General features: G+C 37.7%; 1 protein-coding gene across 3 annotated transcripts in view; it reads right to left on the reverse strand.

Moving 5' to 3' along the window:
* Nucleotides 1-15,021, reverse strand: part of Bmx (BMX non-receptor tyrosine kinase) — a 48,143-nt gene that overhangs the window by 14,355 nt on the left and 18,767 nt on the right. For 2 of the 3 annotated variants that reach the window (XR_013431917.1, XM_078035107.1), the window contains exons 8-15: nt 14,222-14,278; nt 12,058-12,129; nt 11,001-11,054; nt 9,020-9,074; nt 7,247-7,326; nt 4,780-4,907; nt 2,348-2,422; nt 877-1,048 (exon numbers count right to left, since the gene is read on the reverse strand). Coding sequence is in view for 2 of the 3 variants with exons in the window: in XM_078035107.1 (XP_077891233.1) it covers nt 877-1,048; nt 2,348-2,422; nt 4,780-4,907; nt 7,247-7,326; nt 9,020-9,074; nt 11,001-11,054; nt 12,058-12,129; nt 14,222-14,278 (693 nt within the window). In the remaining variant the exon portion in view is untranslated. The remainder of the gene's footprint in view (nt 1-876; nt 1,049-2,347; nt 2,423-4,779; nt 4,908-7,246; nt 7,327-9,019; nt 9,075-11,000; nt 11,055-12,057; nt 12,130-14,221; nt 14,279-15,021) is intronic. The other variant, XM_078035108.1, reaches the window with a different exon arrangement.

Below are 15,021 nucleotides of genomic sequence, written 5' to 3' on the forward strand. Positions count from 1 at the left end.
GGAGGATTGGTTACCTTACAAAGTCTGATTCACCATGTTGACAAGAAGAGGGTGAATTATGTACATCACACACATACACACACACACACACGAGTGATGAGATGTGTTGCTAAGAACTGAGGATTATGCTTGGAATCTAAATTCATTAGGAAGGAAATCTTCATTTATCAGGAAAGAAAAATAGTAGGGTGAGAAGGGATTTTTACCAGACTGTATTGAAGGTATCAAGAAGGAAAAGGATATTGGTGATAGGGCATTACTTTACAGTGTCGTCTTAGTCCTGGGTAGTAGCACCACTCTCTCCCTCATCCCACCATGCACCTCCTCAAGGGTCAGAAAGGCCACAGTGTGAAGGAGACCTTCCTGCACATCCTGTATATCCCTTTCTTAGCCACTCTTGGGGTGCCGGGACTCTGGACCCCCCCCCCCCCGTCCATATAGTCCTGAGGCTTCTTCCAGAACACTCCTTGGGTCTATCCCTTCAAGGGTGAACCTTGCTACTTCTAGTTAAGATCAGTAGCTAATAGATGGTTGTTTCTGGAGACAGGAGGGAGCCTGGGCTGAATGCTGTCTGCTTGAATTACCTGTGGATGGGAGGAGAAAGGGCAAGGGTGGAGTTTGGAGGACCAAAGGCTGGTCACACTGTAGAGTCAGAATTCTGAATTCAAATCAGGTTGTTCAAACTCTTATGATGTGTCAAAGTAATAGTAACAGCACAAACTGTCATTTAAGTTTGTTAGCTCAACTTGTAACTTCTAAATATTTCTATGACATGAGGACACTTGCTCAGGCCTTGCATATATTAGGGACAGGCTCATGAGTACTAATGCCTTCCTGTGATGAAAGCCAAAATGTCATTCCTTAGGAGAAACTTACATCATGGTCTGGGCCTCCTGAAAGAATTCATCTTCTGACATGGAGCCCTCCTTGATCATCTTAACGGCAACGTCATACTGTCCCATCCACTTGCCCAGCTGGACCACACCAAACTGGCCACTTCCCAGCTCCTTCAACAGGGTGATCTCTTCTCTTTTCAGTTCCCAGATTCCTAAGAAGGCAAGACAGACACTCTTGAGGATGAGTACAGAAGGCTTTGGGACCAACAGCTTCCTGAGTGATTTCCTCCTTAGTGAGATTTTTATATTGACATATGAAGAACAACAAAACTTAGACAGAGTCTTATTAAGTTGCTTAAGGCCTCACTAAATTGCTGAGGCTGGCTTTGAACTCTTCATTCTCCTGCCTCAGCATCCTGAGCTGCTGGGATTACAGGTAAACACCACCACACCTGGCCAAAACTTTTAAATTTAAGCCAGTAACTCAAAAAAAAAAATCTTTAATGATGTAGTCTTATGACACACATAACACCATTCAGGAAAACACTGTTCTTTTTTTTATATTTATTTTTTATTTTTTTTAGTTCTCGGCAGACACAACATCTTTGTTTGTATGTGGTGCTGAGGATCGAACCCAGGCCGCACTCATGCCAGGCAAGCACGTTACCGCTTGAGCCACATCCCCAGCCCAACACTGTTCTTAAAGCAGCTGCAATTACCAATAAGAAAGTTTAATCTTAGTAGCTCAGGAGGCTAAGGCAGGAGGATCAAAAGTTCAAGGTCAGCCTCTGTAATTCAGTCAGACCCTGTCTCAAAATAAAAAGGGCTGGGGATGTGCCTCAGCAGCTAAGCACCCCTGGGTTCAATCCCCAGTATCAAAAAAAAAAAAAGACCTAGAGTAAAATACTGCCAACCAGAAGCATCCTGGAGAAATCACTGTCAAAATGTGTTTGATGCCCTTAGGTTGGTAAAATATTGTTAAATTTTGTTAATGAAACTGCAGTCTAGGTGGATGTTATTATCCAAAACACTAAGGTGAGGGCTAGCTTCATGGAATGGGCCCAGAAGCTAGGTAAAAGGACAGGCAATGGGGTGCTAGAGAATAATGGTAGGATCAAATAAGAGGAAAAATTTGATAATCTTTTGGGTATTGCTGGGGAGAGTACAAATTTCAGTTGGGTAGATAGAATGAAAAGAAATGACTCAAGGGGCTGAAGCTGTGGCTCAGCAGTAGCACACTCACATGGCATGTGTGAGGCACTGGGTTCAAGTCTCAGAATCGCATATAAATAAATAAATAAATAAATGTCTATCAACAACTTAAAAAGAAGAAGAAGAAGAAGAAGAAGAAGAAGAAGAAATCTCAATCTCCAGAGCTGAAGCCCTCCCTGGCACAATCTGAACAGGACCTTCCTTCCTGTCTTCCGTCATTTTTCCAGTTAGTTAACTATTTATGCTTCAACCAAAAATGGTGGGAAATGAAGTTTAAGAGCCAAAAGGTGTATCCATACCACTTCCCAGGGACACAGAGACTGGGACCTTGTTGGCCTTGGTTGACACAGGGTGGCGGAGCCTTGTAATCATGCCTGCAGTGAAATAGCATCATATCATTGCACATATCATATCACTTCACATAGCGTTAGTTTATAATTATTCTCTCTCCAAAGTAGTTGAGATGCAGAAAGAGAATCTGTTCTGACTATGTTCATCTTGTAATTGTATTAATTTGCTTGACCTGACTAGGTTAAATCCAAAACAAAAGTTAAGAGTAAATCGCTTAATGTGATTTTTAAAAAAAATCTGTCGAAATTAGTAGCTTGATGGAATCTTTCACTTTAAAATTTTTTTGTATTTTTATTTTGCTGTCTCCTTATAGTCCTACATTTAAATAGGTGTACAAACAGCACATTCATTTGGCAAACATTTCAATGATATGGAAGGGCATACATTAAAAAAATAAACCACCTGTCTTTTTTTTTAAAAAAATTAAACCTATTACCAAATTAAGTCTGCTACTAAATTTACATAGCATTATGGTAAAGCTTGGTTAAAATCATTATAATTTTTACAGTGCTTTGAAAGAACCCATTCAAAATGTAAACAATTCTTCTTTCAAATTTGGGGTGTTTTCCAAGTTCATTTTTCTTCCTTTTTCTGGGCATTTGTTGTTGTTGTTTTTTATTTATTGGGTTTTTTTTTGTTGTTGTTGTTGTTTTTGGTACTGGGGATTGAACTCAGGGGCACTCGACCACTGAGCCACATCCCCAGCCCTATTTTGTATTTTCTTTAGAGACAGGGTCTCACTGAGTTGCTTAGGGCCTCGTTTTTGCAGAGGCTGGCTTTGAACTCGCAATTCTCCTGCCTTAGCCTCCCAAGTCACTGGGATTACAGGCATGTACCACCACACCCAGCTTATCTACCACATTTTCTTTATCCACTCATCTGTGAATCATACAATACATTAATAGAAAACTTAAGAAAGTGAGACTTAAAAAAAACTCTAAATAAACATTTTAATCTCTTCTTCCTATCCCCTATAAAGTTTCTTGTGTATCCTATAGGTGGAATCATTCATTTAAAGATGTCTGTTTACATAATACCTTTCTCAAAAGATACTTTTGAGGTACTACAAGTTGAAATAAGAAATTTGGATAAAAGAAAATTGCAAATAATAACCAAAATTAATCATGTAACCAAGTCAGATGCAGCAACACAAATCCAGTGCTGAGCCCATGGTTTATTTTTATGCACTTATAGTTGGAAATTTCCTAGTCACTATCCTTAAGAGGTACTATTCTAGAAAACAGAGGGGATACACACACACATACACACACACACACACACACACACACACACACACATACATTCCATCTTATTTATATTTAATCTCCACTCCATTAGGCAAAATTATAAATGAATAATAGTACCCAATATTGGGGAAGATGAGAGAGAAATTGTTAGTGGGATTTTACATTCCTGAAAAGCATTCAACAATTTCCAAGCTTTAAATATTCTTAGCCTTTGTCTTATAAATTCCACTTCTAGGAATTGGCTATAGAAGTAGTCAACTAAGAGTATGAGACCTCCGTGCAATGAAATATCCATTGGAATGTGCAAATATAGGACATGATCCAACTGGTAATCAATAGAGGGCTATGTGAATAAAGTATAGGGTAACTCTACAATAGAATTCTATGAAGCTGTTAAATAGAACAAAATAAGCTACATGTGTTTACAAAGAAAGACATAGTGAAGAATGAATACAAGCTTAATACATGGAAAATGATCTTATATCTGTAAAAATGCAATGTTTATACATATTATTTATATTTATGATCAATAAAAGTGTTTGTAAGCATATAAAAACATCTGCCATAATTGAAACTAATTTGTTCATGGGGATTATCTATGATGTGTATTTCCTTAATATTTGAATTTTACAATCAACTTACTACCATAGGAAGGAACAAAAACCAACGAATATTTTTATAAACAGAATTTATCCTTCTAAGTCACTCAAATCACTCAACTTTATTCTTTTTTTGGGGGGGGCCAGTACAAGAGATTTAACTCAGGGGCACTCAACCACTGAGCCACATCCCCAGACCAGTTTTGTATTTTATTAGAGACAGAGTCTCACTGAGTTGTTTAGCGCCTCGCCAAGTTCCTGAGGCTGGCTTTGAACTCACGATCCTCCTGCCTCAGCCTCCTGAGCTTCTGGGATTACAGGCATGCACCACTACACACGACCCTCAACTTTATTCTTGCCGGCATTATGGCATGTATCCTGTTATACTTCAAGATGTGTAAGTGAAAGATAGTAGGCAAAGGGTTGCATTTTCCCTACATTCTTGGTTCCTTATATAATTAAGAGTATTAGGAGGATCAGTAGTATCCAAGAAAATTGATATTTATCCACAAGGACCCATACAAGATAAATTACCTGCTGAATTGTGTTGATGATAATGAATAAGCTTTGGTATGGAATCAAAACAGTAGTTTTCTGCCAGGTATAATTTATTTTCAGCATTTGTATGCACATGGTAATGTTTGACAGTTCCTTTTTTATCACTAGTAAGGAAAAAAGATTGTTACAACACTTCAAACAAACAATTGAGGCTTGACTAAATGGTGGTTAAATAATTATTTTGGATGCATTTGCAAATTTTGGAGAGGAAGTCAGGGTGGGTTTCTCAGTCCTGACATCTGGTGTTTTTCCAAAGGTATCCATGACAGTAATTATGGAAGAGGGCTGCTCTCTGAACTCAATGTATCCTTTGTACACATACAAAATTCATGACTAATTAAATTCCAACTTTACAGACTGTTCTTCCCATAGTAAATATAAAAATAGAATATTTCTTTGATCATTAAGAGCCTTGCAGTTCTTTAGGGTCATTTCTGAGCATAAATTCTCTTTCAGGATAATAATAGAAATGAAAATCCGGGAGACAAAGATGATTAGGTTGTGGGTCTTCTCACCCCAGAGCATGGATGGGAGATTATTTTGGGAGGAAGGCACATAGGATGGAGTAGGTGGAGATGTCCTTTAATTCCTCATATAAACTAATACCTTTTCTTTTTTATATATATATTTATTCTGCTCTGATGGACTGAAGGGAAGAAAGACTAACAGTCATCCTTATCCAACAAGCCCTGATTCTTTTTTGTTGTTATTAATTTTTAGTTGTAGGCGGATACAATACCTTTATTTTATTTATATGTGGTGCTGAGGATTGAACCCAGTGCCCAATGCTTACGAGGCAAGTGCAGTGCTCTACCACTGAGCTACAATCCCAGTACCTTTTCTATATAAAACATTTTTTTCTTTTTCTCTCCTTTTAGAAATCATAGATAATTGATGCACATTGATTTAGGCTAATCAGGAATAATATGATTGTCTTAGATTTTAGAGTATGGCATTGTGGTCAAGTACCAGGTTGTTAATCTGGTTCTAACACTTGCTAGCTACTTCCTCTAGTTGTTATCTAGTGTTGGATGAGGTTGTGTGTGTGTGTGTGTGTGTGTGTATGACCCACAAGAAGCAGTTAATGAGTTATTGCTGTTAGAATGCCAACCTATTTAAAATTGCAATTATAAAAAGGAGAAAAGGGTGCTCCTTTTTGTTGCAAGTGACTAATCTGGTCTTGGTGTCAGTGTGAAATTCCCTCAAGTGCACTGACAAGGTTTCATAAAAGAAGGCTTCTATATTCATGGATCATGATTATTTTCATTTGATTTCTTATCTATTTGCTAATTTGTCTACCTGGCCCCCTTCAAAAATGAATCTGGAGTTTAGAAGCTTGATTAGGAGAACATCTGATATTAGATTTGGCCCAAACTGCCAGGCCAGAGGGCCACAGAGGTCACTCAGTGAACACAGTCTTCTCCCACTTCTAACTAGCTGCATTGGTTTTAGTTGACATCTGTGTGCATCCTAGTATAGGAGCTACACTGCGGATATGACTTCTGGCATTGGAAAACGTCATGTGGCCACTCAGGATACACCCTATTATCTCAATTGGACATAAGTACTCTGTAAAAAAAAAAAAATTCTAAAAATACTTTTTATCACTTTATTATCATAAATACACAGGTAAGCACTGTGGAGTAGAGCACCTAGGAAAAGCACCGAGGCCAATGGTCATTCAATTCAGCTGTTAAAAAAGGATCCCACACATGGGTTGGGGTTGTGGCTCAGAGGTAGAGCGCTTACCTAGCATTCATGAGGCACTGGATTCGATCCTCATTAGAAAAGCTTACTTAAAACTGAACACTGGGGTAGCTTTCTGAGCTCAGCAGGTGGCTAGGGCTAAGAGTGTGGGGCTGCCATTGTGTATTTTTTTCTTTCTAAGCTTAGGCCTGACCGAAAGGCAATCACCCATGAACCTCTTTTTTTTTTTTTTAATTGGTTCTTTTTAGTTATACATGACAATATAATTTATTTTGACATAATTATAGACACATGAAATATAATTTGTTCTAATTCAGTCACCACCTCTGAGTCTTTTAATAAATATTTACTGAGGCATGTTGTTCTCTGGGAACTCTGCCATTGTCTAGGGTGGGATGGAGGAGGTCACTCAGAGAACAGTCTCTTGAAAGTGGGGTAAAAAGACAACAACAGGGCTGGGGTGGTGGCTCAGTGGTAGAGTGCTTGCACTCTATGTGAGGCATTGGGTTTGATTCTCAGCACCACATAAAAATAAACAAAATAAAGGTCCTTCTTCAACTAAAAAATATTTAAATAAAAAAAAGACAACTACAAATGGTCACATTCAATAAAAATACTTTGACCCCAAATTTCAGAATTTATAGATGGTGTCTTACCTTAAAATGTGACAAAGTGATCAGCCTATTCAAAGAACATATGCAGAAGGATAAGAGAAATAAATCTATATCATACTTACTTCACAGCCTTACTAAATAAGGACACCGTGTACATTCCCACCTGGCTGGAATTTCTAACCATAAATGCACCTTCTTTTCCCTGAAAAGGAAGGATTATTTTTATAGGTTTTTTTTTTTTTGTGTGTGTGTGTGTGTGTGTGGTGGTGCCTTGTGCATGCGAGGCAAGCACTCTACCAACTGAGCTACATCCCCAGCCTCCCCTTTCTTGACAATGATTTTTCACATAAGCAGTAGGAAAAGAAATCTTTTAGATTCACTTTAAATGTCACTGAGGGTCCAGATTATCCAATAGTTAGCATAGAAGGGGTCCTACAGTTTTACTTTCCTACTTTTCTCAATATCTTTTTTTTTTTTTTTTCCTTTTTCTGTACTGAGGTTGGAACCCAGGGCCTTGCACATGGTAGGCCAGTGTGATAATACTCAATATCTTTTTTTTTTTAAAAGACAAAGAGAGATGTAATAGGGAATACTTCTGAGCCACAGCCACAGCCCCCCCACTCAATATCTTTAAAAATCTATTCGGTGTGTTTCAACTCTTTCTCTCCAGTTAATTTTTAACTCTATCTGCTTTTTTTTTCTTCATACTTATGCAAGCCTAATGTTTTTATGCTTACAAAATAAAATTTAGAACCACATATCACCATGTTATGTCCTTGGAAAATTTTAGAAAACCAAAGAGGCATGCAGAATAAATCATTGTTAAAGTTTTACATCTGACTTGTCTTTCTCGTTGACTTGTGCTAATTGTAAGCAGATCCAGATTCAGAAAAAGCAGATGATAAACTACAAATGTGACAAAGCACCAAGTGAAGTCATCAGATTCTCACAAGTACCTCTCAAAGAAATATTTGGTATGTTCACTATTTTATTAGGTTAAATTATATCAAAGTATTATTTTTATAGATAAAAGAGGTTGCTATTGGTAATTCCATATCAATTGGTGATAAAATCAGATAAATGTATTCCCTATTACATCTGCTGTAATAGGGAATTTAGATGCTAATGAGTGGTGACAGACCTGAAGTAAATGGTTACACTGATGGTCCTCAATAAATCATTTCTCTTGCGCTGGGTGTGTAGCTCAGTGGTAGAGCACTTGCCTAGCATTCATAAGGCTCAGGGTCCTATCCTCTGTACTGCAAAAATCAGACAAAAAAAAAAAATCATCTCTCTTATTCATGGTCCTGTGCAGTATCTTCCTACATTGACTTTGGGCAGGACATCAAGAAACATGACAATAGCAGCAACTTCATAAGTGCTTGCACTGTGTCCTGTTTTACCACTGCCGTTCTGTGGGGAGGCCCAGGTTAGGCACATGGAGAGGAGGAACTATGGTGCCTCAGCTGAATTCCACCCCCAGTCAATCCACCAATTAAATGCAGTCACAAGAGTGAGCCTACGTAAAATGTGCATCTGGGCCAGCTGACTCAGAACTGTGAGGAATCAAAAATCTTGTTTCAAGCCACCAAAATTTGGGGTAGTTTATTGTGCAGCAATAGAAAATGGAAGAGAAAATATGGTTGGACATCAAGGGCCTGGTAACCCAAAGTCTGGACAACCAACATATGATGAGTTGACTATATACTTAGCAATATTTCTATGAAAATTGGATTAACCTCTGGGCCCACTAATACAAAGAAATTTCTAGACTGAGAATGTAGCTCAGTGATAGAGTGTGTACTTAGATGCATGAGGCCTGGTGCAATAAGTAAATAAATAGTTTTTAAAAAGAGAAAGAGATTTTAGGGGCTATTTTAAAGAATACCACTTACCTTTTGTCTCAGTAACTGCTCAGATTGTGACCTGGAGATGTTACCTGCAAACCAACTGTAAGAGGAAAGGATTTCATATTTGAGAATTAATAATTTTTAAATTGCATCACTTGCATTCAAATTTTTTAAATAAAATGAAGCATTGGCCCACATCAGGGGTTTTAAAACCTGACTCCTCAAAAGAATCACCAGAAGATATTTTCAAAAATATAGATCCTTGAAAAAAAATATATAGATCCCTGAGACTCTACTACCCAATTCTGATTCTAGGGCAGAGCCTGAACATCTGAAGTTTTAAATGGGCTGGTGTTCAGGAACCTCTGGCTTCCTTCTAGGTGACCTGTTTTGTAAGTTATCCTTCATGTCACCATTTGGCAAGAGGGCCAGAGATTATACCAATGAAGACTCTTCTAATATAAAATTCAGAATTGCCAAGGATAAATACTCATGTCTTTCAACTCCATCATTTTCTTTTAATGATCTGAAAGAAGCATGCTATATATCATCTATGGTCAAAGCAAATGCTTTTTTAAAATTTAAAAAAATTTTTCAGGATAGCTATAGATAAGCATCTAAGATTATATTAGGGCTGGTTTAGTGAGATGGAACTGAGAAAAAGATGATATAGGGAAGACAGGATTAGTTCTTTTCTTTGAAAATAACCTTTAAATATCATCCTTTTTACTAAGTTAGCCAAGAACATTATGTCCTACATTGTATACAGAACTCAACAGGCAAAGAGCTGTTTCTCATGTGAAGTCAACAATGTCTGTGGCCTTTGGCTTTGTACTAATAACAATGCACTAATAACAAACTGAGTAGAGTTTGATGTGGGATGGGGTGTAGGTTTGAAGGATTGAGAGGACCCCCTGGCTACAGCAGGGTATCTGAGGCAGAAAGAAGTACGTGAGGAGGATGGGAGTGAATGGGAAGGGTTGTGTTGGTCCTTCTCAGTCTTGCATGTCTTAATATAAATTATGCTACCAGATGCTTTCCTGAGGATAGATATGAGGGCAGAAAGTGGGGCTAAAAGAGAGCTGGAATGTGGGGAAGAGATCATACTGCAAAGGGATAGAGATTATAGCACATCTACCCTGGTGCAACAGGCACACCCAGGACCAGGCTGGGTTAGAGTTTAAGAGGAAGAGTTCAAACAGTGACATATACTTTGTAAAAGCTCTTGCTTTCACGTGTAACCAATGAATCAATGACAACCCTCATATGAAAACAGAACTAGAACTATGCATAGTCTAGTGTCCACACAAAGTTTATAATTTGGGGCATAAAGTGTGTAAAAAATGCAATATGCTCTATTATTCCCATCTTTCCTTAACATCAATCTTTATTGTTTAGAGAACAATTATATGTTGCTATTTGTAGAATGCTAGAACCCTATTTTTTTGGAGAGAACCTTAATGGCCACTTAAATCAATGAAACTCAATATAATTAGGATGGCTACACTTTCTTATTTGCCTAGAATAATCCAGTTTATGCCAGATGTTTAGTGAAATTTTTCTCTCTCTAAAGCATTTTAATTTTGGTACTAAATGATAAGGTCACCCTGATAATAGGAATCTCTCATCAGAAATGCTGCCATGTTCAAGTTCTCAGGATGCTGCTACCTTGAAAAATCACCGATTCAACGTTAATAAGGCCTGAAGAAAGGCCTTTCAGGGAAAAAAATGAACAGAAACATCATATGCTCTATTTATAAAGACCAAGTGAAATGAAGGGGAACACTGGATAATGACAAATCCAGTGAAAATGTGCAGCCAATTTAGAGAGCCTAGATTGGGGGAAATATCATCATTGATAATAATCTAGCTCATTGCCACCTGTCATTTAGAACCCACATGAGCTTACCCATGTAAACACAGCCTCCTGAGAAAGTCTGAGCCATCTGTTTTAATGCCTTTGAGGAATCAAATGGAAACATCTATGCCTAATCTTAGAGGAGCACAGAAGACTTTCAATACTCACTCATAATCATCCAGGTTTTCTTCTTCTTCAGATGAACTTGACTCAGGGAACCCCCTTAACAAGAGTCAAGGAACAACATGAATGAAAAAAATCATCATGAAACAATCAAAGTGCCAGTAATACAATATGAGACCCCACTCTTCTTCAGTCCACATAAATAAAATCTAGACTGTTAAGGATTCATTTTTGCACTAAGGAAGGTATCAGCAAAGTGAAGAGACAGTCACTCAAAAGTTGGGCTTATGCTCAGTTTAGTGATAAAATGGCTCTTTAGTGCAGAAAGCCCCCTAGGAATATAGATGTCTTTCATTCTCTCCTTTTTTTCTGATACTGGGGATTGAACTCAGAGGCACTTGACCCCTGAGCCACATCCCCAGCCCTTATTTTGTATTTTATTTAGAGACAGAATTTCACTGAGTTGTTTAGCACCTCACTTTTGCTGAGGCTGGCTTTGAACTCACAATCCTCCTATCTCAGCCTTCTGATATAGGTCAGATGGTAGAGTGCTTGCCTCACAGGCACAAGGCCTTGGGTTCAATCCCCACCACAGAAAAAAAAATTCTCTCCTTTTTAAACTATAATTATTAGTAAAAATTAATTGTACAAATTCAAATGCATGGGTTTCATTGTGATATTTCCATATAACATGCTTTGATTTTTTTCAAAATAGTGGGCTCAAGAAATACATCCCCTTCAGGGGATAATATGAAGTTAAAAACAATTTGGGCTGCGTATTGAGCTATTCTTAGGGAAGAGTAAATCAATTCCAGGTTGGTTTCCCTCCTGCTAGAGATGCCTGAATCAGCTAGATTAATGTTCATGCTAACACCAGAGTATGTCATGAAGATTGGCTAGGAGAAATCAGTGTGAGAACTGTAACCCACAAACCATGGATTCAGACCCACTTAAGGGTTCAAAGAGACAAACTACATGGACATTTCTGGTTTATCTTCACCTTATACGTAAAGCCTAGTTGCAAAATCATTGCAAATTTGGTTAGCTTTCCTACAAATGGAAGCCAATCCTGGATATAAATTAATATCTACATTAGATTTACCATGATATCTTTGAGGTGCTGTGATTTACAATATTTCTTTCCATCTGATAACTGCATGCAACATCTTCACTGCTGCAAGAGATGTTTCATAAGTTTATAAATTTATGCATACTTATACATCTTAAATGACAAAAGTAATTCTGTTCAAATATGATTTAGCTTTACTTGACATTTAGACCCACACATTTCATTTGGTTTGGAAATTTAAGCTAACTAATTACTTTCCCAGTGGTCTTTTCAGGGACTTCAATAAGAAGCCGTAGCTTGGCAATGTGCCTATATAATAATGGCTTATAATGACCCCAAATAATAACAAACCTGGATTAATAAATCATTTGACCTAGGTTTGCTCTGATTTTCTTATGGATATGTAAGCATTCTGTCACTTATATGTTTAAAATAAGCTATTCTCTTCTTTGTTGTCATGATTATAAACAAAAGTCTTCAAAATGCTAAACTGTGAATTCTATGTGGACATAAATGGATAAACAGGATTTTCATCCTCTACCACCCATCATTTTATCTCTTCAATTTGGGTGTTAAGAGACTGAGGAAGTGCCTTCTTCCCAAAGCCCCAACACTGTTTTATCTGGAATGTAGAACCTATTTCCTGTTTGCTTTCATAGACCAGGCTCTTTTTCAAAACCACACTTCATTGGCAAGGAAATGCTCTTCTGGCTCCATCTCAAAGAATGTCTAGAGAAAGCCCTTAAACACTGCAATGCCTCCCTCCCACCTTCCCACAGAACCTGGCCCACCAGAATGACCTTTCAGCTTTAACTCTTCATAAGAAAAGTCTTTATTTAAAAAGGCTAGGCAGGGCTGGGGTTGTGGCTCAGTAGTAGAGTGCTCGCCTAGCACCCATGAGGCACTGGGTTCAATCCTCAGCACCACATAAAAATGAAATAAAGATATTGTGTGTCCACCTACAACTAAAAAGTAAATATAAATAAAAAACTATAAAGAGTAAGCAATTTATTTAGCCTTCTTGTTTTGAAGAGTTTATGTAAAGTAGCAATCAATAGTACATCACTTTGGTTTATCCATATAAAGGAGTACTTTATAGACATTAAAAATAATCAGGTAGATTTCACAACAATGTGAATGTACTTAACACTACTGAACTATGCATGTAAAAAATGACTGATTGTGATAAATGTATATTAAAAATTGAAATAAAATTTAAAAATTAAGTATATCTTCATGTGTTCAGATGGGAAAAAAAATGTCAGATGTCAAGTGAAAAGAACAAAGGGCAGGGGCTAGGGTTGTGGATCAGTGGCAGAGCACTTGCCTAGCATGTGTGAGGCACTAGGTTCGATGCTCAGCACCACATATAAATAAATAAATAAAATAAACGTATTGTGTCCATCTACAATTAAAAAAATATTTTTTTAAAAAAGAACAAAGGGCAAAGAAGACTGAGCAATGGGAATCTGCTTTGGTTAAAATATATATATATATACACACATATTTTTAAATATATATAATAATTATAAGATATATATATTTTAGCATGTACACAGAAAACATTTAGAGGAATATACATTTGAATTTTAAAAATTCAAGCTCCATGAAGACCTTTTAACAAGTATTCAAGTATTCTAATTCACTCATAGATGTAATGTAGCTCATGCTAAGATGTGAGTGACCAATCCTTTGTATAAAAAATTAGCTTTCTGAAGGTCTAGGGCAAATCCAGGGTCAGAATTAAAGGTGGTTCAAAATGTAAGGGTACATGTCAAAAACTTAGTATTCAAGATAAATAGCTCTTTATTGAAATATTAATTAATGCTAAAAAAAACTTTGAACAAAATATCAACTTTTGAAATGAAGATAGGATCTGGCAATTTATGAAAATGTGAAAATTGTACAGTCATTTTCACCACACACCTCCCTCAGGAAATCACTGGGCCTTCTATCAGGGAGGTGACCTGGAAAAACTTAACCTGACATTCACTGTCCTTGGATCTGGGCTTGTTGATCATCTGCTTCTATAGGAACATTGAGCTACAAGCAAATAAATGCAGCCTTTTCCCTCAGGTACCAGGTATGGATTAATACACTTGGATACTAGTTCCACTTGAAAATGAAAGGGACCACAGCTTATTATATTTAAAAAACAAAACAAAACAACAACAACAAACTAGAAGAATCCACTTACAGGTTTTCAAATTCCATATGGCCTTGGGGCTGTATCATTGGTACAGTGAGGCATTTGCTTTAGATAAAAAATAATGAGCATGGAAAGAATAGAGGAATAAGAAGACAAGGGATAAAACAAAGAGACAAAGATAAGTCAGAGAGATGATCTGCATCATTGTGGGGAAAGACAGACATGGGTACCCTGTATGGAGGCTCACAACTGGATGAAAAGATGGCAGACAGTGGGCAATGTGGTGGGGAGGAAGTCTGAGGCAGCAAATAAGAAAGGGAAGTCATGGCTAGGTGTGGTGGTGCATGCCTGTGATTCCAGCAGCTTGGGAGGCTGAGACAGGAGAATTACAAGTTCAAAGCCAGCCTCAGCAAAAGTGAGGTGCTAAGCAACTGAGTTGACACCCTGTCTCTAAATAAAATACAAAATAGGGCTGGGGATGGGGCTCAGTGGTCAAGTGCCCCTGAGTACTAAAAAAAATAAAATAAATTTTTGTAAAGTTTCTTTAAAAACAAAAACAAGAACTTCCGGACCCGGAGGCTTAAACATGGATGTGCACCCGACGAACTTCCGGATCCTGGGCCTTAAACATGAACGTGCGCCTGAGGAACTTCCAGATTCAGGGGCCTAAACATGGACGTGCATCTGACAAACTTCCGGATCCTGGGGCTTAAAAATGGACTTGCGCCCGAGGAACTTCTGGATCTAGGGTCCTAAACATGGACATGCACCCGAGGAACTTCCGGATCTGGTGGCCTAAACATGGACGCCTGAAGCGCTTCCGGATTCAGGGGCTTAAACATGGACGT

The sequence above is a fragment of the Ictidomys tridecemlineatus genome, chromosome X (assembly GCF_052094955.1).
Source record: "Ictidomys tridecemlineatus isolate mIctTri1 chromosome X, mIctTri1.hap1, whole genome shotgun sequence".
Lineage (NCBI taxonomy): Eukaryota > Metazoa > Chordata > Mammalia > Rodentia > Sciuridae > Ictidomys > Ictidomys tridecemlineatus.